Source organism: Lampetra planeri, chromosome 44 (assembly GCF_965212315.1).
Source record: "Lampetra planeri chromosome 44, kcLamPlan1.2.h2, whole genome shotgun sequence".
NCBI lineage: Eukaryota > Metazoa > Chordata > Hyperoartia > Petromyzontiformes > Petromyzontidae > Lampetra > Lampetra planeri.
In genome coordinates, this window is record NC_136150.1 from 4,235,811 (window position 1) to 4,262,012 (window position 26,202).

The 26,202-nt window shown below is 48.6% G+C and overlaps 1 protein-coding gene across 2 annotated transcripts in view; it reads left to right on the plus strand.

Annotated features, from left to right (window-relative positions):
- Positions 1-24,906, plus strand: part of LOC144732840 (serine/threonine-protein kinase A-Raf-like) — a 37,968-nt gene extending 13,062 nt beyond the window's left edge. For both annotated transcript variants that reach the window (XM_078614460.1, XM_078614462.1), the window contains exons 2-18: positions 184-308; positions 3,557-3,744; positions 6,019-6,122; positions 7,164-7,266; positions 8,484-8,632; positions 9,402-9,515; positions 10,514-10,667; positions 11,601-11,637; positions 12,610-12,731; positions 13,211-13,337; positions 14,436-14,520; positions 15,013-15,189; positions 16,989-17,035; positions 17,809-17,927; positions 18,897-19,025; positions 20,113-20,247; positions 21,484-24,906. In XM_078614460.1, coding sequence (XP_078470586.1) covers positions 212-308; positions 3,557-3,744; positions 6,019-6,122; positions 7,164-7,266; positions 8,484-8,632; positions 9,402-9,515; positions 10,514-10,667; positions 11,601-11,637; positions 12,610-12,731; positions 13,211-13,337; positions 14,436-14,520; positions 15,013-15,189; positions 16,989-17,035; positions 17,809-17,927; positions 18,897-19,025; positions 20,113-20,247; positions 21,484-21,636 — 2,040 coding nt within the window. In that variant the 5' untranslated portion in view covers positions 184-211 and the 3' untranslated portion in view covers positions 21,637-24,906. The remainder of the gene's footprint in view (positions 1-183; positions 309-3,556; positions 3,745-6,018; positions 6,123-7,163; positions 7,267-8,483; positions 8,633-9,401; positions 9,516-10,513; positions 10,668-11,600; positions 11,638-12,609; positions 12,732-13,210; positions 13,338-14,435; positions 14,521-15,012; positions 15,190-16,988; positions 17,036-17,808; positions 17,928-18,896; positions 19,026-20,112; positions 20,248-21,483) is intronic.
- Positions 24,907-26,202: the final 1,296 nt, after the last annotated feature.

Here is a 26,202-nt window from a genome sequence, read left to right on the forward strand (position 1 = left end):
CTCGCCCGCTTGGTTGCCCTGTCTGTTGCAACCACAGTATAAATCCCATGAGATGGAAGTCTGGGTTCGAGAAGGCTGGTTTGATCGCGAGGATCGTGGTTTTTGGCATGCGACGATTCAATCGGGGTTTAACATTGAGTTGTCCGTTTTTGTCTTGTTTTTGCGCGCACATGCGGTGAGCAGCCAGATGAAGTCGGCGCGCCAGGATTAAATGCCACGGGAACACAGTTTCCTCCACTCACTGCGCAACCACAGCAGTCCTGCCAGGCTCGGTGCGCTTGGTGTTCCTGGGTCCGGAGGAGGCGGAGGTACGCACGCACTGAAAAGTAAACGCACGAGCACACGTATGCACCTGCGTTTACACGCGAGAGTACATGTGCAACGCGTGCAAATGTGGACCACTCGCAGTTGGATAGGTGCACAGGCACGCACACGCAGGCAAATGCGTTTATACACATGACCACAAAGATCCCCGTGTAGATGTATTGACTGTTGGGGCATGTGCTTTTCGTGAGCACCTATTATGGCCAGTGCACTGCAGCGTTGTGTGGCCAGTACTCTGCTGCTGTGTTGATGTTTACACACTGAAAGTCATTTTTATTTTAGGCTAAGTTGACTTAGGGGTGGCCAATGACTTAGGTTATTGGGTTCATAGTGCAGTGTGGAAACCACTAAACCACCGCTCCATCCTCATACATACACACATGCTCACATGGGTGTGCAGTAACCATGTAACTGTGTAATTTTTTTATCACAATTCAGTATTTGAACTCACTGTATGTTCATTGAATTGTGCGCTTAATAATTGAGATATTTAGAAAATATATATATGCCAGCTATGCTAATGTTACATTTAGGCTTAATGAGTAAACAAAACTGTACAAACCAAAGAGAAACAAATATAATACATATTAGACAGAAACTTTTTTATTCATGAATTGAATCTTGACTCTGAATCTCCAGGAAGGGATAAATTATTATGGGTCTTGTCAGAAGGCACTCACAAATATTACATGCACGCGTTTGTTTACTCTTTAACAAAGACAATGACCCCCTGTATAGCCTTAACAGACTTGTCACACCTATGAAGGATGGCATGGCACACAGGGGGGTGGGATGCCAGCACCACACCTGGGTGCCTTTGTCTCCCTCTGGCGATGTTTACACATTACACAAAGTCCGTATTTGAGGCTGAGTCGACCTAGGGGACGCCCAGGACTGGTTCAGATATTCGTCACCGATTGGGAGCGAAGTTTTTACTCGGGTCACCAGGTTCATAGCTCAGCATGCTAACGATTGCACTCCTGCCGTTTAACATGCACATACATACATACATGCACTCGTGCGCACACGCATGCACGTGGACACACGCTGGAGTACACATATAGCACATAGGTGCACATGGACAAGTACAGGCACGCACACAATTAAGCTGACGTTAAACGGTACAATTCAATTCGATGTGAATTAACATGGCCTCTAAATGCAACTGCTTCTCAATGTGCGGCACAGAAACAGTGGTCACATTTATGTTGCAGAGAGAAAGAAACAGTCATAAGTAGAGGGAAAAAATGCCTGGACCTGACTAGGGGTAGTTATCCTGCACACGTAACTATTTGCATTTTTCAAATGTTGCGCAGTGCTTCGTGATTAACAATGCAACCTTGTTGCCTCTGTTTTGCAACACATTTACTCACTACTGAGCCGTTAAACAGCCTGTGTGTAAATTTGAGGCCAGGGAGGCCTGACCACCTTCCCTCCCTTCTCGCCTGGGCAGCCCTGCCTGGGCAGCTTGCACAGGAAATCTAGACAAGGAAAGGCATTTTGCCTGCTCGGCCTGTGGATTAAAACAAATCTATCCATGTGTTTTACACAATTACAATACAATATGTATTGTATAGCATGTTAATATGACCGCATCTCAAGGCACTACAGAAATCGTGGGCATATTTATGATCTAGATCAAGGCATGCGAGTCCACAACTGTCTTTGTGATTATGTGGGTCTCTACATTAGTAGATGGGTTTATATATTAATCTGTGGGTCTCTGTGTGTGTCTGGGTATATGTGATTCTAGGTATATGTGATTCTAGGGATCTCTGTGAAACTATGGGTCCCTAAATAAATGTATGGTATGTGAGTATATGGGTCTCTGTTTGAGTATATGACATAACATATATTTACGTAATGTATGAATGTGACTACATCCCAAATGATATACGTAAACAATTGGCATATTTATTTTCTAGAAACACAGTCATAAGAAGATGAAACAAAGGATGTTCTTAAGATTGGACTTGAACAGAGGCAGGGGGTCAACAGCATGGATGGCTGGAGGAAGGGATCTCCATATTGTCGGTGTAATAGAGGAGAATGAATGAGAAATATGTATGTTGAACTTCTTTCGCACCGTACGTAGGCAACCGTGCTAATCAAAGGTGCGGGGAAGGACAACAAACTTAACACAAAAAGCTGTTCTCAAGAAATGAGCTTTCAACCTACGTTTAAAAGTGCATAGCTCCAGTGGTTTCTTAATATTGGAAGGAAAAGTGTTCCACACGACCACAGAGGTGCATCTGAAAGCACGCGATGTGGTGACCCTCTGTTTGATGGCTAGAAAAAAAAGTAAATAATGCGCAATAAGAAAATGACAGGAAAATAACGGAGTCGTTTATCCAGTTATATTGTGTCAGACATCTTGCTGTTGCATGTATAAGCAAGTTAGGAAAGTTAAGTGTTAGCATCACTAATGCGTGCATGCACGATTGTATATGCACGTAGACACGTTCCATTATTACAAGTTTGGGCTTGGATTCGAAAGTGGAATTCTGATGTGATGCAAGTGATGCGTGTCACGAATACTTACTGCGAAAGTGAATTTACGAATAATCGATTGAACGTGAGTGAGCATGCGTAGACACGCACACAATCACACGAGTGCGCAAGCAGGTACATGCAAGCATGTCTGGGTACACAGGCATGTACACGCAATTGTATACAGGTACACACGGGTATAGACACGAAAGAGAAAGACACAAGCAAGCATTCACATGCATTCTTGGGCACATAGGCATATGCGCAGGCATGTGCATAGGTACAAACATTTGTATGCAAGTATACACATGTTCGAAATGTAAAGACATGTGCATTGAAAGCATGGCTACACGGTACGCTTTTTTTTTATTGAGATTTCATGATTCTGTTGCGGAATTGGTTCTTTATTGTATATTGTTTGCATTTCCTCTACCTCATTTGTTACATTGGGATATCGTTCACGTGTAATTGAATAATCTGTTCTCACGTTATGTTTAGAATTTGTTTCAATTGATGAATTGCCCAATTATTTCACTCATGGTAAACTGAACTATCACTCACACAGGCACACACTGACACATAGGAGCACACACATGCACACTTGGTAAGACATGCAAGCAATCCCACTTACGCACTCTCACACAAAGAGATTTGTTTTCTTCATTAAAGAAAAGCTCCACCGCCACGCTGCCGTTGATTCTTTCACTTCATCTGTTTGCTCGTTTGATGTTGTGGCTGGCAGGTGGAGGGGGCGGGACTGTGATGCTGGCTCCTCCCACACCACCACCACCACCTCCTCCACCGCCATCGACGGCGCACGCAGCGCTGTCAGGGAGAATGAACGGCGCCCAGGACGGGGCTCACGCCGAGCCGACCCGCTCCGGCACCACACTCGTGCGCGTCTCCCTGCCCAACAAGCAGCGCACCGTGGTGAGTACGGCGCCACCGTGGGCGCCAGCTCATGTCTGTCTGTAGCGATCTTTATTCTACGCTGCACCTCATATGCCGAAAAACACATTAGCAGTTGTATATGTAGTGACATAGAACGGTCACTACTGTGTCGGCCTGTACGAAGGCTGGGGGCCCCAAGGGGGGTGCCTGGGGGGTCACGTGGTGGAGGGATCCGGACCTTCCCAGAGGTGGGGGAAGTGAGGCGTGTCCTGGGAAGGGAGGCGTGGCCTGAAGAGAGCCAGCCACGCGGGGCGGAGCCAGCCACGCGAAAGCAGATATAAGCGTGGTGTGAACGCAGAGCGAGGCTGTTGTACTGTACTCCGAAGTGAAGACATCATCGGTCGTCAAGTCCCGAGTCGTCGTCCTGGGCCAGGCAGGCCGTTGCCTGCCTGGTCCAGTCTGTGTCGCGTTCCAGAGTGTTAGTGAGTTGAGGAAGGTGGTCACCACCTCATGTACAGCGTTATGTTACTTACCGTTTAATAAATAGTGTTGCCTCCAAGCTGCGTGTGTGTGCACCTAATTCGAACCCATTACATATATAAGCACACTTTGTATCATCATCATCAGCCATAATCTGTCCACCGTTGGATTAAGGCCTCTCCAAGCCATAGCCATTTATCAAGATCCTCGCGATGTGACAAACCACCGAGCACCCACACATGAGCTGATTACATTGCTCCATTTCCACGGTGGGCGTACTCTCCGGCATGTTCTCTCCATCGCCTACCACTGTCGTTAGTCGTGTCCATCGACCGTCATCCCTTACAGCGACGCATCTTGCCTAAGACGACTTACTTTTCTTAACACCCAAATTGATGTTTATATTTTACGTCCACTGATTCTTATTTTTTTCATTCTCTCCCAGTCTAATTCCCAGCATGCACATATCCATGCTTACTTTGTGCATCTTCTTGTGCGTGCCCATTTTTCTGATTTATACTTAATAGCAGGCAATGGCGGAGCCAGGATTTTCAGGTAGGGGGGGCAACCCCTCCAGCAATGAAAAATGATAGGAGTTGTTAGTAAGTAAGGACTTGTCCCTTGCTTTTTATTCGACGCGTGTGCGGCGATGGTGCAGCCATCGATCGAGGGTCGAATTCGAACCGTGTGTGATCGGCATCGCGCTCGCTGAAGGTGTTGATGCCTTCAGGGAAGTTGTGTACTGTATACGCAACTGCGCACAATTGTGTGAGTCACTTATAACTGCTTTGCCGTTACTTATTGCCAATTATGGACTCGGACTATTGTCCTATCATCCCATAGAGTCCCTGGCACGTAATAATATGCTACACAGTGGCAGTGGGGGTTGCAAAATGTTGATGTATTACTAATAAACCCCAATGATCCGATCGAAATCCCTAATTTAGATCGATCATTTGGGGGCATGTGCCACCCCACCTCCCCCCACTGGCTCCGCCAGTGATTGCAGGTACTATTGCTGATCAAAAACTCTTCGTCAGGCATGTTGTTATGTTGCTTTACATGTTCCAGTTCGCATAACACGTAGGTTTTCCAAACCAGTAATGTGATTCATAATATATTTTTCGATGAGGCCACTTAATGATCATGCCACATAGCCAAACTAATTACATTTTTGCATGCACAAGCTTTTAAGGCGCCAGGCATTATTGTTTCAGCTCACCGGTAAGTATACGAACAATCCTCACAACCAAAGTTAGCATGTGAATTGGATGTTTTGCTTGAAACTGCATCAGGCATCTTGAGGACAAGACCCCAGGAAGTCAGAATATCGGGTGGTGGAGAGTCTCACGACAAGGCCGTAATTATAATATATATTGGGGGGGACACATCCCCCCCCCATATTAAAATATGCTAAAAATATCCCCCCCAATTTATTGCTATAAAATAGATGTCTGTTTATATGATTGTGGTTATGGTTGCACTTTACTAATCTCTAATCTCTGCCATTACATATAATGAAACACTATTAGACATTATTGGAAAAAATAAATAAGAAGTCCATCCCATGTGTTGGTGAATTTTTGAATATTTTAGGCAGGAAATGGCAGGAAATGAGCTTTTCAAATTTAGATTTTTTTTTTCTGGAGGGGGACCCCGCAGACCCCCTGGAAGATTTGGTCCCCCCCAAAGTTGACTCCATGGCTACGGTCTTGTCTCACGACATAAATTTGGCCAGATCCATTACGTATCCTTACCATAAAAAATGTATTAATTGTTATAAAAATCGGTCTTTTTGATGCTCAACGTTTGTGCTTTGTGCATTGCTCGTAGGTTCCTGCTCGTAGCGGGGTGACCGTGAAGGACAGCCTCATGAAGGCGCTCACGATTCGTGGCCTCACCACGCACTGTTGCGGCGTCTACAGGGTGAATGAACGGTACGGAAGGGCGCCGCGCTCACCGCTCTCCCCAGTCCATTCGCTCACCCCTCTACCCGCTGCACCGCTCACTCACCGGTCAACGCTTCGATTAATTTCCTGTAGAAACTTTCGGCACGTAGGGCCAAAATGTCAGACACTGGTGCCATACAACACATCAGTACAACCCAGAAGCACGTCGGAGAGCTGCACAGCACGATGATGAAATCCTAAAACTAAACTTTTTATTTACCTGGTCAGGCCCACTGAGCTATGTAGCTCTTGTTTAGAAGCGACCTGGCCACAAATGATAGCTCAACGAAGTGGCTCGTCATGTAGAAATTTACAGCCTAGTCAAATATTCTAAATGCATGTTTGTAAATGTGGAGAGAAAAACCAGAGGACCCGGAGAAAAATCCACACGACCACAGGGAGAGAGAACATGCAAACTCCAGATATACAGGCGTCAGGGTTGGGACCGAACCTACGACCTCCTGTATACCAGGTGAGTAGTTAACATCTCGCCACCATGGGGCCCCTATGCAGTGGTGTGAGAAAAATAAGTTACTGGGGTCTTACCCATTGTGATCTTCATTGAGTTATTTCCAGGATGACGTCTCAATCCTACCTGTGGCTCATCAGAATCTCAATCGGTGTAAAATGAACACAGTTTGTAAAGACTAAGGAGAGATGGGTGTTTTGTACAGCACTGCAAAGTGCTGTGACACAGACTGAGATAAAATTTGTCAACTTTACAATAAACTACGGTATCTAGAAGAAGAAAGGAAGCTATGGTGCGGTATATTGACATCAATGTCAATACCTCCTGATGACCTCTTTAGTTTTGATCACGTGTGTGTCTGTACCTGGTGCGATGTGAAAACATCGCCACTCGGGAGACGAGGGCGGACAGGTGTGGGGGCTGGCCATCCTCGTATCCTGTGCCGGCCTTAATAGGTGCTCGCTAACAGCACTTGCACTCTGTTAAGGCTATACACGGGGAATTTTTTGTGTATGTCCGTGTGTGTCTTTTCTTGCTTGTAATCACTGTTGTGCCCGCAGTGGGAAGGAGATGATCGATTGGAACATGGACGTGTCATGGTTCATCGGGGACGAGCTCTCGGTGGAAATTTTGGACAACGTGCTTCTCACCACACACAACTTTGTGAGTCGCTCACGGCATCGCACACGGCACAACGCGGCACAACGCAGCGGGTGTACAGGCCCCCCCCCCCCTCATCTCTCCCGGCACTAGCTTCCCGTTCCTGACCCAATAGTTGCAACACTTCCCGGTTCCTGTTTTGTGGCGGTGCAGCGAGAGAAGTTGGCACAGTGGCAGCGTGGTTTTCGGCTGAAGGGCTCCGCTCGATCCGGGAAGAGGACTGCAGTCTTGGGTGTTGAGACCATCGCTCGTTCTTGCACCCCCCCCTCCCCAACCTGTGATTGACGTAATCGTCTCTGCGCGTGGCTGACGGACTGACTAAATCTGCATGTTTGGTTCTGAGACAGAACTGAGTGATAGATGACCAGGCTTGTATTTATTCTTCATTCCCCATGAGTCGAATAATTACCAGGATTGAGGTTTTACCATTCCATGTTTTGGAAAAAAAAAATGTTGCCCCAATTTACTGTCTCATTTGTGTTGTCTTCATCTTTCATTCATCCCCGTTCTCATTTTCTCATTAAAGTCAAGTTTGAATATCATGTACGAAGAATGATGCAAGGATTGAATTGTGTGTGATGAGTTGTTTTCGAGTGTAATGGTTAGCACAGTGGAATTGCAATGCAGAGGTTGCCGGTTCGATCTCCTGGCGACACTTGAAACGATGGGAAAGTTTCGAAGAGCTCCCACCACTTTCCATCCAGCAGGATAAATGGGTTAAAATTGGCAACTTGTCAATCGACTCTGGTGATTATCACGGTTGGCTACGTACGGTGCAAAATAAGTTGTATATGCATACATGGTAAAGTTTAGGTATTCACACCTCTTCCAAGAAGTCGACTCAGCATGAAAGAGTCGGCCAGTAAATCTTCTAGATGACTTGTAGAGATCCATCTCGTAGAGACCCTTCCACTAGCAGTGACACGAGCAATCAATTTCAAGGCTGCACTTTTACCTTTTGTGTGTATATTTTGCGCCGATGTTACATTCGAGATAATCAAACAATTGACCAATTATGTCCGATGCCAAAAAACCATGAAAATAAACGCGAGGCAATCTTGAGTCAAATTGCGACTCATGTATCTTGATGAGTAATTGAAAAGCACACCCACCCTGGGTGGAGGGCGTGGGGTGGTGAATCATTGCACGTTTACCGAGTGGTGCCTGACCGCCGGATCCCGCCCTTGTCCCCTGCACGTTCTTCGCGAATCCCTCAACAGGTGCGCAAGACGTTCCTGTCCCTGGTTTACTGCGATTTCTGCCTGCGTTTCCTCTTCAATGGCTTCCGCTGCCAAACGTGCGGGTACAAGTTCCACGAGCGCTGCAGCACGGAGGTGCCCATGGTCTGCATCAACCTCCACCAGCTCAAGTGCGTGCGGCGCCGGCCCCTGTAGCGTCACCTTGTTGAACCGGGGGAGTTGTACGAAAAACTCGAGAGAGTGCCGGCGTGAGGCGGTCAGGGTTAAACAAACGTAGTGTGAATGTTAAACCGCTTGACGGAATGATGAACGATACTTTCCGCTGTTGTCCAACATGCCTTCCGCTCTAGCTGTCATTCCCAATATATGTTATAGAAGGCTACAGAGACGCCCATTGCTTAATTGTACTCATGTTTACATTCTTGTCCATGTTTTGACTGTAAGAATCTACAAGGGGAGGGGGGCTATTTTTTCAGAAGTGGGGGGTTCGGCCAATGTTCAGGAAATGTGGCAGATGCCGCTGGGTTTCCAGTTGGTATAGGCTCAGAGCTTCTGCAAACACAATGAGGTCCAATAAGCGCAGCACAGCAACATTTCACAAAATGTATTATGCGCTTCCGTGGTGGATTGTGGGCATATTTTAACATAATTCACAAGCCTTTGTGCCTCCACTGCTGAATGAGACAGTATACGTTAACTAAATGAATTATCCTATATAACTTTGTACACTACTGGATGGTGGTTAGTCACTAATAAACCAAACAAATAATAATCCGGCCGAAGAGCCCGTTGTCTATTGAAACAGAATGTTGTGTTTTACTTTATAATTTCATAACACTGGACCTCCACCACGACAGCACATGTCATGTGTTTAGTTAATTCAATGTAAAAATGTGCTCTCTAACTCTCGCCCAACCCGTCCCGATTCACTTGTTGTAGAAACCGAATCCAGCCGGACATGCGGGACCTGACGTGGTGTGATCACCCGAGCCCCATCTCACCGGGCTACTTAAGCCGCCCGCCGATGTCTGCCATGCCGGCATCGAGCCACGGGTAACGCCGCTCACATGAGCATCAGGGACATGGCTCCCCTGCTCCACACCACTTTGAATTGTTTTATTTTTATAACAATATTTTACCGGCAAAATTGCTTGAGATGAAACTTCTTATACTAATAGGGTTTTCCCCTTTTTCTGGCAACAAAACTGACACCTTTTGCAAGGAATCATGCTTACATTAACCACAATACTTGCAGTCAAATGCAAACAAAAAACAATGCTCTGATAATTTATGCATTGTCTTTGAAACTGATTGGTCCACACCAGAGACAGCTTTTTTTAGATGGCTTCCGCTGCCAAATGTGCGTCATCTGGTCGAATACCATATGAGACTAGGCTCTAAAGAAAGCTGTCTCTGGTGTGGACCAATCAGTTTCAAAGACAATGCATAAATTATCATAGTATTGTTTTTTGTTTGCATTTGACTGCAAGTATTGTGGTTAATGTAAGCATGATTCCTTGCAAAAGGTGTCAGTTTTGTTGCCAGAAAAAAGGGGAAAACCCTATTAGTATGAGAGCGGGTCTTCATGCCTGACTCCTCAAGAGCTTGGGAAACATGGAGTGAATTTCAGAGAAGTTCCTGGGCAATGAGCAACAGTGGAACAGTTGTTCACGTATATGTTTCCATTGCTTGTCGTGGAGTATCCTTGACTATCCATGTGCGCACAAGCTATCCGCAGCATTCATTTAATTTGCTGATGCGGTTTATGTCCATTATATAATGTCGCCATGAGTGCTTGTGAAGCCAGGATGCCCAACCAGTGGCTCGACTGTGAGGCTCATTATTTTATATTGCTCTTGTTTATTAATTCCTCACCGAGTCTCAAGGCTTTTTTCCAGGAGGGTCTTGCTCTGTTTTTCTTGTAGGAGGCGACGACGGTTGCTTTGCATTTCTTAAATAAGTAATTTCCGGGTAATTTTGCAGACAATGGGCCTGCTCTTGCGAATTATGTCACGATGGTGAAGATGACCTCGGCCTGTCGTTCCCGTCAGGTCGCCCGACATGCGGCCGAGCTCGCACGCGTTCCCGTTCCCTCCGCTGCTCGTGGAGGTCGGGGGGTCGCTGGGCTCTCGCGAGCGCTCCACGTCCACACCCAATGTGCACATCCCGAGCACCACGACGCCTGTGGATGCCTCACTCATAGAGGTGAGGTCACGTGCGCGTGTGTGTGCGCGTGCTTGCCAGTCGTAGGGGGCACAGGTGCTGCATAAGTACAGTCATCTCAGTCGACCCATGGCACCTGGGTCTGCCCCGTGACGACCTGCCAACAGGCATTCGACACTTCACGTGGCCTTCACATGCACATAACCTGGTACAAGCGCCATGGTGACGTCACCGCCACTTAGTGGCGAATGGCTGTTGTTCTTGCTTGCCAGTCGTGGAGAGCGGTAGTCCAGTGGTTTAGCGGACTGCACTACAAAATTGGTGATACGAGTTCGATTCCCACTCACTTTTAACATCAGTGACGAGTATCTTAACTGGTCCTGGGCCTCCTCTAGGTCGACTTGAACTTATACGAGAACCTGGCGAATTGTGTGAAAATAACCACAGGTAGACATGCATCTGGGTGTGGTGCTGGCCACTCGCCCCTTCGTGTGCCGTGCTAACCTTCATCGGTGCTCCCTAACAGCACTTGCCCTGATTAAGGCAATAGGGGGGGGGGGGTCTTTGTCTTGTTGTGCCCGTCGTATCATCATTAAACGTGATCAATGAAGGCCCTCCCCAAGTACATTGCAGTATGAAACATGGTAAGCGGAACCAGTTGTTGGAATAGAATTCGCTGACTTGTTTACGAGATTTCAACACAAATGAAATACCGCAAAGATGCCCATATCAGGCTGTGTTTGATGCTGCCATGCAATGTCAGCATTAATAGGTGCTTGCTAACAGCACCCACCTTAATAATGTATATGGTTATACAGGGGAATGTTTGTGTGTCTGAGTTGAGCGCGCACTATTCTGTATCACACTTGTGCATGCGCGTCTGTATGTCTATAGTTAACCATAGGCAATTTGTCAATTGCCTGTGGTTGAAATTTGTGAATTAATTAATTGTTGTTCTTATCAATTCCTTTTCAGAGTCTCTTGAAAAGTTCATCCTCCCACCAATCAGGAGGTAAAACTGCCTAAACAACGGCCAACTCACCAATGTATTTCAGAAGTAAAAAAATTATTTTCAATAGTGATGGAGCTGTAGTGACGACTCATTGTGTATGCAAGTTCCGCCGTTGGTCGTGAATTGTCCGACGATTTTTAAGTGTGGTTTTGATGAATTTTGAAGGTGTTTATTTAGCGAAAAGTTTTCTTTAGCTTTATAGGTTAATCTGTATTAAATGTCGCCGCGTGAAATTGGCTGATGGCACTGGGAGCCAAACTAAAGCATCTTAACGAGATGAGGTTTAGACGATTTGGTTGCAGATGAGTGGTTCTCTATTGGATAAGAGGAGAGCTCATTAGCAGAGGTGAAGGTCTTTGGCAGACGTGCTCTGGTTTCTGTAAAGAAATCAAACTGGACTGTATCAAATGAGACGACGGTTATATTTAAAATGAGGCCTCTGTTTTGGATGAGATGCAGGTTCGCTGTCAGATGTGATAATGGTTCTGGAATAGTTGATGAGGGCTTTATATTTGATGACGAGTGTTCGCTAATGAGGCAAGGGTCCTGAAGCACTTATTGACAGACGAAGATTTTCTCTTGGATGAGATGAGGGTGATATTGATGAGACTATTGATTCTATATAATTTTAAATGAAGTTTTTTTTATCGGATGAGCATGAGGGCTCTGTATTCGATGAGCGTGAGGGTTCTACATCAGATATTACTATTGGGTCTGTATTTGATGAGGTTAGGGTTCTGTATCGGATGAGACGAGTGTTTTGTATTAGTTGTGATGAGGGGCCTTTATCAGGTGGCTAATAGTGGCCGGTAGATTAATGGCATCTTCATCGTAAATCGCATTCTTGTACAAAATCGGAAAAGTCGACTTGAATGACCCATTTGCGGTCTCGTTGATAAATAACTCATCGCGGCTGTAATGCTGTTATAAATACAAAACACAATGTGACATGAGAACGTCTCACCGGTGCAGGGAGCCACACGGGCGCCAGCCCTCCCCCCAGCCAGTCGGGTGTCGTGGGGCGGTCAAAAGGGCAAAGGTCGCCCGTCACGCGGGAAAAGAAACTCCCGTCGTCCGACGACAAGCGTCTGACGGTGAGGATGACAACGCGCTCGCTCGCCTACCCTCTCGTCCCTTTGTTCACTCTCCCTTGCCTGCTCACCTGCTCTTGCACTTGCTCATCCGTGGGCTTATTCGCGTGCAAGCCCTGTTGCCGACTTGCTCACTTATTTGGTATCTCCCTTGTCTTGCTCACTTTTTCACTCGCTCACTGCTCCTGTACGTGCTCACATGCTCACTTGCTCACTCCCATGCATTCATTTTCGTATTCGCTTGCTTGCCCAATTGGTTGCTTGCCTGCTTATTTACTCATTCTCTCATTCACGAACACATGAATACACTTGCTTACCTACTCAGTCGTTTTTTTTGCTTACTCAATCGGTTTCTCACTCGCTTGTTCACACACGTGCTTGTTCATTCATCCAGTCATTCGCTCACTTGCTCGTTCAATGTGATCACATCACACTTCTCCGTCGATCGCTCTCATAACAACGTAACTTTCCCCGTCCTCTAGAAAGGCGAGGGTATTGGTGGCAACCGAGACTCGAGCTACTACTGGGAGGTGAAGGAGGAGGAGGTGACGCTGGTGAAACGGATCGGCTCCGGTTCGTTTGGAACCGTCTACAAGGGCAAGTGGCACGGTACGTTCCAGCTGCCCAATGCTGCTACAGCCCGTGACTTCATCATCCTTGCCAGTCGCCGCCCTGTGGAAATTTGGCCAAAGGGGAACTCTCTCTTCATCACAGAGCATTCTTAGCACAAGGTTACACAAAGAGATGTTTCTTTTTAAAGGAAGATGCAACTAAATAAGCTATTCTCCTTAATTAAATGTGGGTGCTGACCCATGGTAAGCCATCCTTACTTAATCTGCCTCGTGTCACTGACACATCAAGTAACCCAAATGCTTCCTCTTGTCCACAGTCTTGACCCATCACCTAGCTCTTTACACGTAAAGCCTGTCGATGCTAAAGCATTCTGCAGCGTTTCACAAGACAACGTATCGCAAAGTTGATGGGGAAGGGCTGCCCCCTATTGCGTAACTCAGGGGTCACTTGATAGGATCACAGAGGTGGCTCTCATATCTGCTTCAGCAGGCCGTTATCCAACAGAAGAGCTGCACTGCTTGGCAAGATTTCTCAATGGATTTCTCGTTTCATGAGAGGATGCCAGGAGTAAAATTTAGATAAATCTAGGTTGAAAACTATTTCTTTCGAACTGCTTTTTGTTTTTAGTTTTTTTGTCCTTCCCCCACATCTCCGATTAGCACAGTTGGCTACGTACGGTGCGAAAGAAGCTCAACATACATACATACATTTGGGGAAAAAATAGAGAGCTGTGCAACATGGTTACGGCGACACTGCGGTAGTCATATTCTTGGTTCTTTCAGTAAAGTCACGTAGAAGGGAAATAATAAAATAAAAAAATATGAAACAATAAAATTCTCACGACGTTTCGACTGCAACACAAGCAATCATCATCACACCAATCATCATCACACCTGATGATGATTGCTTGTGTTGCAGTCGAAACGTCGTGAGAATTGTATTGTTTTATATTTGTATTATTTTATTATTTCCCTTCTACGTTACTTTACCGAAAGAACCAAGAATATGAATCCCTGCAGTCACAAAAGCTTTAAATCAAAATACTGTGGTAGTTTTTAATGCGTCGCTGATACTCGAGCGCGACGGTGTCAGACGTTGATGTCGTCAACATCGATGTTGCGTGCGATGGCGCAGGCGACGTGGCCGTGAAGATTCTGAAGGTGACGGGGCCCACGCCGCAGCAGCTCGAGGCCTTCAAGAACGAGGTGGCTGTGCTGAGGTGAGTGCCGTTGCTGCCCTGCCCTGCCATTTGCTGCCCTCCTCTGCCCTTACCATTCCCTTCACACGTCTGGTGCACTCAATCTCCTCAAGTCATCAAGTCGGCATGAGCAGACGGGGTCGGGCATTGATCCATTGTTCTCATGCTTCCGATTGTTATCCTGAGCTTCCCCACATACTCCCTTTCAATTTCTCATGCTAAACGATGCCTCCTTGTGCTTTGCTGCACTTCCCCCACGTCTGCAATGCTCCCTCATTCTCCCTCACTCTTCTTCATCCTCTCTAATTTCCAATGCCCCCCTCACTTTTTCACCATCCCTCACACTCCCCCCCTCCCCCGCTCCTCTCCACTGTCTCTCACTCTCCTCAACTCACCTACACTTTTTCCTCACTCTCCCTTTTTCTCTCCCTCGCTCTTCCCCTGCACTCGCCATGCCCTCCACTCACCTTTATCTCACTCCTCTCCTCGTGGGTGTGTTTGCTGGCCCCGCAGGAAGACGCGGCACGTGAACATCCTGCTGTTCATGGGCTACATGACGCAGCCGCGCCTCGCCATCATCACGCAGTGGTGCGAGGGTTCCAGCCTCTACCGCCACCTGCACGTGGCCGACACCAAGTTCGAGATGTACCAGCTCATCGACATCGGCAAGCAGACGGCGCAGGGCATGGAGTGAGCACGCGTGCACAAATACATGGGCGCGCACACGCACACACACACACGTGTGTGTCAATGAACATGCCAGCAGGCAAACAATCGAACAAAAGAAAACAAAGGATCGAAGATATGCATAGGTGTACGTGCGTGCATGCACACGCTAACGCCAAATGTACACACGGCAACACGTGCAAACGCGTGCATTGGCGCATGCGCACGCACGCACATGTGTGTACACTGTCACTCGCACGTACACACACGAGCACACGCTCATGTATGCACACACGCTCGCCAACACAGGGTTAGGAGGAGTAGAAGTGCCTAGTTGGCTAGTTGTGTGTAGAGTGAGGGTCAGTGAGAGGCCTGGTACGAGTTGGTTACATGTAGGCTTGGTAGTAATAGTTCCTTGCTAATTCTAGTGTCTGGTTGGCAAGAGCTATTTGTAGTTCCTGGTTGGTGGGTTTGTTAGGGGTAGGGCTTGATGTTTGAATGGCGATTGTGCTCTTCCCCCCAATCTGCCTGCCCCTCCTCTGCTTTGCCACGTTCGACTTTTTTTTAGACTTGGCCGCCTTCGTCTTTGTTGTTCATTGCGCCACCTCACGCTGCTGTCAGCGCCCTCTAGTGAAAACATATTGCCTGTCGACTGTCGTTGACAATTAGGATTTCCAAAAATGAAATTTTATTGGCTAAGTTCAGATCTCGACAAAATTGTTAAAACAAAGCGCCTTGGCTATTCCCTTATCATTGATAGAGACATTGGTGAATGATATTTTTTATACTTAAGTTTGGACGAAAAGCGACATTTGACAGCAACATGTAGATCGGGCCGTTTGTGGTAAAACACATTCCTGCGGAGGGAGCTGGTAGGAACGTTGAGTTGCTAGGTCAATGGCCAGGGTCAACGGTGGCGTGGTGTATTCCGCACATATGGCCGACTGTGAGGGCGGGCACAAGCCGGCGTGAGTAGGTTAAACGTTGCGTTTTATAAGGGCACCACGGGGTAACCAGCCCCTCCCCACCCAGCCCCACCGTCCCCACCCTCCCCACCCAGCCCCTCCCCACCCAGCCCCACCCCTCCCACCCCCCATCCAGCCCCACTCTCCCCACCCAGCCCCTCCCCACCCTCCCCTCCCCACCCAGCCCCTCCCCACCCTCCCCTCTCCACCCAGCCCCACCCCTCCCATTTTTGGATGCACGACGGACGGACTGACACAATAATCCCCTGTGGGCTGGTGTAACCAGGAGGTTCCTACCTGTATAATCCCAGGGATTATGTCTGGTAAGGGATTAAGTTTGAGGTCATAGGAGCTTTGTTTAGGGTGACATGCTGAAGTGATTTGTTAAGGGTTTAGAGTTCGGAGTTATGTCTCGAGCATTATGAATTGAGCAATAGATGATTTTGTTCGAATTTTTAATGTAACAATTTGTTGCATGCTAGTTATTAGTAGTGTCATGTGTTTGGGACAGCGAGCAGAAGGCTCGGTTGTAATCGATGCGAGTTGAAGAATAATTTTACATTCCTTAATAGGGATGTGGCCGCTTGAGCACAAAACACTGCTCCTCTGAAAAATAGTACTGGAGCCCCACTTGGTTGCGTAAGCAACCCTAACCCCACCCTTATCCATCCCTTCTGGCTCGTGCCCTGTCATGTCGTACCTATTAACAGACCCATTGCTGTGCCCCCTGGGCCCCTGCACCAATACCATTTGACGGCCGCAGCAGTAATTTTCCACGTTTCACATTGTAGTGTTCGTCAAAGCTACGGGATGCTGCTAACTTTTGACATTTTATATTTTGTCCCCTCTCGACGACAGCTACCTGCACGCCAAGAATATCATCCATCGAGACCTCAAGTCCAACAGTATCCTCTAAGCAAGCCACTGGCAACTGCCTTGTTGTTGTTTTTGGTAATGTTTCCCCAGCTCCCTGAGGGTGCCCTGGGACTCATTGATGCTGCCATGGCTGCCACGGCCGTCCCTGCGGCTCGTTGTTGTTCATTTTTAGCGCCCGTGGTTGGGTCTCCGATTGTTTCTGGCGGTGCCAGCTGTTGTCTTTGTGCCGGTAGTTGTTTTGTAATAGTTATTGTTTGTGCTGGTGGTTGTTTTTATTGTAGTTGTTGACAGAATCATAATTCCATATAATTTGCAGTTGACGGAAACATGTCTTAAAGCATAACCTTCTTAAGTGTGTTCACTGAGAGGAGATTCATTTGACGACGATGACAATGATGATCATGATTGTGCCTTAAAGAAAAGGTTTTAAACGAATGGCTTGATGGATCAGATATGTGGATGTGACAAAATATATTTTAACTAAAACTGAAAAGTGCACAAAGAAGCCTAGAGAGCTGGACAGGCAGACAAGTGATGGAACGTGCCCGGAAGGACGTCCAACGTGTCGATGGAACGGTGAAATTATATTGTGTTCAGGTGTTGGGTGGATTGCGGGCTCATGCAGGATGGTGACAACATGGGCCGGCCTACGTGCAGCGGTGGAATGGTCATGGTTAATGATGATATTGGTGACGATGCTTTGCTTTTTTTTGTCTTCTGTCACCTTTTGTCTGTGGCGGCTGCGTCTCGGTTGCCCCGCGCCCGTTCCACCGGCTGTCTTGCCTTGACACGAGCGCGTCAGACATCTTCCTGCACGAGGCACTGACGGTGAAGATCGGTGATTTTGGCCTGGCTACCGTCAAGTCGCGCTGGAGCGGCTCCCACCAGCTGGAGCAGCCGTCCGGCTCCATCCTCTGGATGGTGCGGCTCCCCCCCCCTCCACCCTCATCGGCTTCACCTCCCTCACCTCTCTCATCATCTCTCTCCCCTCGTTCCACTAATCCATTTGTGGTGCAATTCTGTGCTCCCATGTCTACGCTGCATACCTTTAATGACTCGCACTGGCTGGCGTGGTGAAGTGCGGTCAGTCCGTTACGACCCGCATGGTGTGCAGAGGCCCTCATCCAGCAGTGGATTGACAAAGGGCTGTACTGCACAAGTGCGTGTCATTATCGAAGTTCTTGTGATTGATCGATGATTCAACACTCGGTGACTCACTCGATTCACTCGCTCACCAGCGGTCAGTGGCGTCCTTTGTCACTCTTCTTTCGTTACTACTATGGCCACTGTTGCTGTTAACTTAACTTATTCATTGTGCCATCCGCGTTGAGGACTTGGTCTTCCAAATCGACTGTTTCGTTTCGTCTACACTGTGTTCAAACCCCACGACATTGCAGGTCACAAAAACACAACCACTGACCCACCCACACAAAGACAAAGATCCCCCATGTAGCCTTAATTGACTGCAAGTGCTGTTAGTGAGCATCTATGAAGGCCGGCACGGCACACGAAGGGGTGGGTGGCCAACATCATGCCTGGCCCCCTTTGTCTCCCAAGTAGTGATGTTTACACCGCACCAGGTACTAATTCGAGGCTGAGTCGACCTAGGGGAGGCCCAGGACCGGTTCAGATAATCGTCACTGGTGTTGGTAGCCTTGAGCGGGAATTGAACTCGGGTCGCTGGGTTTGTAGCACAGTGCGCTAACCGCTACACTACCGCTTCCCACACCCACCCACACACATACTCACCCACTCACCACACTGCAGGTCACAACACTTCTGTTTCTGCTACTTCCTTCACACTGATATTTATCTGGAATTCGCTCCCATCGTCTCCTTTCATTTGTTATAAACCTCAGTTTGTGTGTGCATGCGCGTGTGTGCGGGCAGGCGCCGGAGGTAATACGCATGCAGGACAATCCTTACACGTTCCAGTCTGACGTCTACGGCTTTGGCATCGTCCTGTTCGAGCTCATGACGGGGCGACTACCGTACTCCAACATCAGCAACCGCGACCAGGTGCCGCCGCCCTCGCCCACCCTTTGCTCAATAACTGATTGCTTTGTCCTACGTGAATCCATCGCTCATCCGTTGCACTTGATGCTGCTCGTGCTTGCCAGTTAAAGTGTTTGCACCTCGCTTATTCGTCGCCTGCCCAAGACACGTGTCGCACGTGTGCCACTCATTCCCCCTCGTTCCTCTTGTCACTTGCCTACCATCACTCGCCAGTCACAAGTGTCTGTCATCCTCCACATCACTCATCAGTCACTTGCCTATCTCTCATCAGCAACTTGTGTCACTCTTTTCTCATTCCTTGACCATCGTGTTACCCCTCGCTCGTAGTCACATCACCCATTTGTCAATCACCTTTTGCCCGGCCATCGGTTGATTATCACCCGTGTGCCACTCATCTCTCCATCGCTCATCCGTCACTCGCCCATCACTCACTTTGCACTCGTCTATCGGTCAACTGCTCTTCACGTGTCGGTTGTCCATCAGGTAGCCGTTGCTCATGTTCCGTTCATCCCTTTGCAGTTGCTCTTCCCACTTTTTTGCCCATGACTGCTGCCCCCTCACGCTTTGGCCCCCCCTTCGTTGTGCGCGTCCATGTGTGTTTTGCACCAAGTGTGCGCGTGCCTCGCGGGTTTATATTGGTCGCTGTCGCTGCCTGCAAGGAAACGTATTATTCATAACATTACGTATTCCCCTGCGGGCAAGGGAGCCCGTAGCACATAGAGCGCTTTGAGACGACACTGAGTGCGTGCCCCTGCCACCCATGTCCCCTAAGACCTGCTTACACAGAATTCCCTTCTTCTCTGCACTCAGGCCGGAGAGGGCTTTTGACCACATGAATAAATGTTACAGATTAAGGGCCATTGCCTGAAACGCCACCTAATATTTAGAATGTTATTTTTAATCTGAAGTAATTGGAAAATGTGTTGAATTCGTAGTTATTTTCCTTAATCGTGTTCAGATGACGTTATATTCGTCTTTTTTTCTGTTGGAGCTCATTCAAGTGTCATCTTGAAACTTTACGTTCCTTTTGCGCCGATTTCTTTCCTGAAATGAGCGTTTGCCCGCGCGTGCGTGTCTGCATATGTTTCAGATCATCTTCATGGTGGGCCGGGGCTACCTGTCCCCCGACCTGGGCGAGACGTACGGGAACTGCCCCAGAGCGATGAAACGCCTCATTGTTGACTGCATCAAGAAGAAGAGGGAGGAACGGCCACTCTTTCCACAGGTCGGGTTTCCCGTTCCCACCACCACTCCTCACCATTGCCTCTCACTACTGCCCCTCACTACCGCCCCTCACTACTGCCCCTCACCACCGCCCCTCACTACCGCCCCTCACCACCGCCCCTCACCACCGCCCCTCACCACCGCCCCTCACTACCGCCCCTCACCACCGCCCCTCACCACTGCCCCTCACTACCGCCCCTCACCACCGCCCCTCACCACCGCCCCTCACCACCGCCCCTCACTACCGCCCCTCACTACCGCCCCTCACTACCGCCCCTCACTACCACCCCACACTACCGGCCTCACCACCTCCCCTCACTACCGCCCCTCACTATCGCCCCTCACTACTGCCCCTCACTACCGCCCCTCACTACCGCCCATCACCACCGCCTCTCACCACCGCCCCTCGCTACCCGCCCCTCACTACCACCCCACACTACCGGCCTCACCACCTCCCCTCACCACCGCCCCTCACCACCGCCCCTCACCACCACCCCACACTACCGGCCTCACTACCGCCCCTCACTACCGCCCCTCACTACCGCCCCTCACTGCCGCCCCTCACTACCGCCCCTCACTACCGCCCCTCACTAGCACCCCTCGTCACTGGCCCTCACTACTGCCCCTCATTACCACCCCTCGCTAACGCCTCTCACCAGCGTCCCTCAACACCGCCCCTGACTACTGCCCCTCATTACTGCCCCTCATTACCACCTCTCTCCGGCGACACGGAGCGTATTGTGTCATAAATGAACCCGCCTCGTACAGATGGGCAGGCAATGATTCATCCCCCTCCTGCCCCCTCCACCAAGGGATTAGATTGTCCAACATTGGAGTCACTGTACCATTAAATTTGCCGATTATTTTGTCGTTTCCTTTCTTTGTCTCATAAAAAACGCATAATAAATAAACACAATCTCAAACCGATTAATACAATGTAAAATGAACCGAAACAATTTACACTTTGATTTATAGCATGTATAGACTTGGCAGAGTTGGGGGGCGGGGGGTGGTGGGTGGCATTTAAGGAAACTAAGACTGATACAGGCATCTCGGGGCGAGGTGAATACTGCACATTTGCATTAATGTGTTTGTGCACATCCATGTGTGTACTTGTGCTCTTGCATTTGTGCGTGCGTGCAAGCATACAACCACGTAGCAACACGCGTCTGCTTTTCCGTGTGCGCCTTTTGCTCACTCGTGTTTGCACGCGCGTGTGTGCTATCCCCCCGTGCAGATCCTGTCGTCCATCGAGCTGCTGGAGAAGTCCCTGCCCAAAATTCACCGCAGCGCCTCGGAGCCGTCGCTGCACCGTGTCGGCATCCAGCCAGACGAGGCCCGGCTTTATGCCTCCAACTCGCCCAAGTTCCTCATCACCACTCGTGCTTAGAGACAGGGACCCATGCCCTCGCGCGCTAGGCTCCACGCTCGGCTCCGAGCTTGGCTCCACTTGTGCGCGTGTGCGTTGCCCCCAAACACACAGGACTAGCCGCGCAGCCTGGAATCAATCTCGGCTCCTCTCTCTGCCCATCACACGTGTGTGGTGTTTCTCACACACACAAGCAAGCTCAGCCTGGAGCCTCTCGAAAACACGCTTGGCTCCACTCTCTGCGTGTGTGCATGTGTGTCTGTTGCACGTCTTGTGTGTTCGTGCATGCGCGCGCACTATCACGCGCGCACTCTGTTGTGCTGCAGTGTGCGTGCAAGTGTGTTTGTTATGTGTGTGTGTCCGGTTTGACTGTACCCTCGTGTGAATATTCCCTTTGGTCCTCTAGCATTGGCGTTAGTCCCCCTGACGCTGGCACATGAGCGTTGGCATTATCCCTCTGGCGATAGGCTACTGTTCTTGCTGGATTGCTAGCATTGGCATGGAACTTCTGGTATTGCTTTCAGGACACGCGTGCTATTGTAGGCTATTAACACATGTTAGGCAGCTAGCATTGGTCCCTAGAAAATTTCCTTTAGGCCGCTGGCATTGAATTGCAAGTATTACATGGCTACCAACATCACCTTTAGTCCATTAGCATTGCCTCTTGGCCTCTGGCATTGGTGTTGGGTCACTAGACCTCGGCTCCAGGGCACGAATGTTGGCTTTACACTGCTGTGCGTGGCATCACTGTCAAAACAGGGCAAGCCCCCTTGCCTTAAGTATGTGTTTATCTGAACTAAATCTTTTTAAATATTTCCCTAACCTCCCCGCACTCCCTTACTGCATATAGGCACATTCATGAAATCTGCAAGATGCGTAGGTGGATTATAAATTATTATGACTTATTATTATTTTGAAATTAATAATTAGTATATATTATACGCATAACATCACGATCAACGTTTCTCACGTTCACCCGTCGGCCAATGTAATTAATTTGCTTTGCGTGGTGTATATATAGAGGTGGGTGTGCGATACCGCGCGCGATGGAGAAGGGGACTGGTTAAGTGTAAGGGGAGGAAGAGGCCCTGAGGCTGTGTACGCCACTGTCTCCATCTTCTTACTGTCGCGTGTCTTAACAAGCAACCTCGCTCGCGTTCTCCCTTCGGCTCAACGCACCTGTGCGCGGGGAGGCACGGACACACAATGCTCGTACACAACCCTTTCCAAAGATGCCTGCAACCCCGTGCCTCCCTTTCTCGTTGACCCCTTTATCCGCAATCGGTGCTTTAATTCCACGCAAGGTTAGCTGGCTGCCTGAGGTGTGCTTACCGTGGAGTGGGATGGTAAGACATTAAGTGATTAAAGGTTAAGAGAGATGGCAGTAGGTGACGGCCAAAATTGCGGCAGTGGAAGAAAAATTTAAACAAAAGAATTCTGCGAGAGCGTTGCTGCTGCTGCGAGATTGGCGCACCGGTTGCTCCTGGGATTTGCGATACTGCGGCCATTTTAACGGGATTTCCCCCGTGCTGCCGTAGGAGGGGCTTAACTTATGATGTTTTCAACCTTTTCTAAAAACAAAAGGAAACGGAGGGGAGTGGTCAACTGTCTTGGCAGAAAACCGCATCACCCAAAAAATTCATTTTTTTTTCTTATTTTGTACAACGGGGAGCTGACATTTCTTAGATTTTTCTGTGTCCCTTTCTGCGTGTGTTCCTTGGTACAACGGTACTCGTGGTTGTAAAGGTGGGCATGTGTACAAATTAAATGAGCATTAGCGTATGGGGAAGCTGGTGCCGACTTAATGCAGGTAGAAAAGATAATCGGCTCTGGCCCTGCGCTTAAGCTTTTTGCGTGTTTAAAAAAAAATAATCAAGCAACAAAATCCTTGGAGAGTAATTTGTCTGAAAGTAAATATGAACGTTTAAAAGAACTTAAGTGATTGAATAATTATGGAATAAATGCTGTAAATATTTAAGCTTTTACATATCATTTAGGGTTTTAGTTTCACTCTTGAATAAGATGGCCTTGTAAAGGTATATATTAAAGGTGAACAAGAGCGGTTATTTTTGTAAGCTTTTCAGCAATAATGCAGCAAAAACGAAGCGACAAACAGTGCATCTTAAAATGCGTCGCAAACCGCAAAACAAATATGTTGCAGATACATTTTACGTTGATTTGTCTGACTTGGTCATGTGAGCAGCGCATCGCCATCTCATTTTGGGATTTAAGCAAAACCCATGGATATCACGCTGGATTTGCCATCCAGAAATCGCCGATTCGATTAAATCTCCTGGCGTGGCAGTTGAAACGGTGGGCGAGTTTATTAAATCTGCACCCCCTCCGTCCGCCCCAGCATTCTCTCCAACGGGTTAATCGCAGTTGATCGGTAAGGTCACGTGTGGTGGGTGTGCTCCCACCTCTTCCAGCGTGGAAGAGTAGACCAAAAACACCTTCTAGAGGGGGCTCTAGAGCTGCCAGCGGTGACCATGAGCAAGCAATTGCACAGCTGCGCCTTTACCGCTGTGATAGAGGACGAACGGTTCCCAGCCCCTGCCAGTTGCTGCTAGTGGTCACTCGTCTAGAGATAATGGCTCTGTTGCTGGTGGCTTGCAAACATGTGCTGGGCAGTCACTGTGCGAGGTGAGCTTTCTCTGGTTAAATTATACAGCGTGTGGGCTTCGCTTTTGGCCACCGATTCGTATTCACGACGAGAGCATTCAGGATCCTGCCTTTTATCCTTCGACAAGCAGCTAAGATCGCAGTCAGGGGGCCCATGGTTAGACTCCGGCCACAAGTCGCCCAGTCTTGCCAAGTTCAGGGGCGGGCATAGGGTTATATTCTGGGCTCGACACAAACCTAGTGCGCGATGCTGTTTCGTGTTAGAATGTGTAGGCGTCTGTGCGCGACGAGAAGCTGACGTGGATGAAGAAGCCGATTTCAGTCTCGTGTTGTTGCACTGAAAGGTGGTGAGGTCGGGGTCAGGTTTGTGCCTGAAGCTTGGCCAGAGGTTCTGGGATTTTTTTTGTTAAAGGGACTTCACTCCCCCTCCATGCTGTCCGTGTCCCCAAACAAATCGTAGTTTGAAAAAAAAAAGCCTTCGATCATTCAACACAGCACTTGAATTTAATGTTGGTGAGTTACACATTGCTTCCTTTCGGAAGCAATCTACACATATCAGGGCATGGAAGGCAGGGATTTCAGGTCCGCCGATTTCAGTCGGAACCATTTGCCAAGCTTCTGGCGCCTGACCCAATTTTGTTGCCAAGCATTAAAATGATAGATGTACAACGCAAGCGCCGTTCGTCGCTTTGCCACGTGGTCGGAGCGTCACGTCACGGCGCCGTCTTTTTTTGCAAACCTCGAGAGCCGCTCGTTGCGCGTCTCCGCCACCCAATGTCGCCTTATTTAAAAAACCAAAACGTGGCTGCGACAGTTTTTTTTTATCGTGGAGCCGCAGGCACGGGGGGGGGTAAAGGGAGTGGGAGGCATGTTGACATTTTGGCATTCAGCAGCTGACAGATGTTGGCTTTAATAATAATAAATTGTCTTTCAGCAGCTCAACAGCACCTTAATGTGGGGTGGGTCGTCGTGTCCCTTTAAAGAGGGCCCGTGTCGAATTTTGTATGCTGATGAGCTGCGTGCGAATGGAGTGCTCTACCAAAAAAAACAACTCCCAACCGTCTCGGCGTTAGATTCTAATTGGGATTCGAGTGGTGGTGTCGTGGCCTGCGTCACCACCACGCTCGTCACAGTTTTGACAGGCCAGACCCCGGCCAGCGGGCTGTTTCTGCCAAATTGAGCGAGAACTCAATTTCCAAATGGATGTTGTTGCATCGCTTGGGATTGTTTCGCTAAGCTGGCTTAGCCATGGCACTGCTGAGCATAATTTGGCGCATTTGTGCATAGAGCGCCTTTATTATAAGCAGACACTGCAATGTAAAGAGCATTGGCGTAAGCCGTGCCAAATCAACAGACTGCTCACCCCGGACATTTTAACGGAGAGGCAGATTCACAAAATTTGTGGAAGCTAAACCGCATTTTGAGTAGGCATGTAATGATACGCCCCCCCTCCCACTGCAACCCCATGATTGGCAGAAATTTCAAGATGCGCGTTCACGATTTGATTGGAGAATCAAGTGTTATGTTGTAACTGCTGTTGCCGTGGTGTAATGGTGAGCAACACTGAACTTGAAATCAATGAGGTCGCCGGTTCAATTCCATTTCGTGCCACAGCGCTTGAAGCAACAATCGGGCAAGTTTATACTGGTAGGAACCTCCTGGTTACACCAGCCCACAGGGGATTATTCTGTCCGTCCGTCGTGCATCCAAAAATGGGAGGGGTGGGGCTGGGTGGAGAGGGGAGGGTGGGGAGGTGCTGGTGGGGAGGGTGGGAGGGGTGGGGCTGGTCACCCCGTGGTGCCCTTATAAAACTCAACGTTTAACCTACTCACGCCGACTTGTGCCCGCCCTCACAGTCGGCCATATTTGCGGAATACACCGCGCCGCCGTTGATCCTGGCCATTGACCGAGCAACCCAACGTTCCTACCAGCTCCATCCACAGGAATGTGTTTAAATTCGGCGTC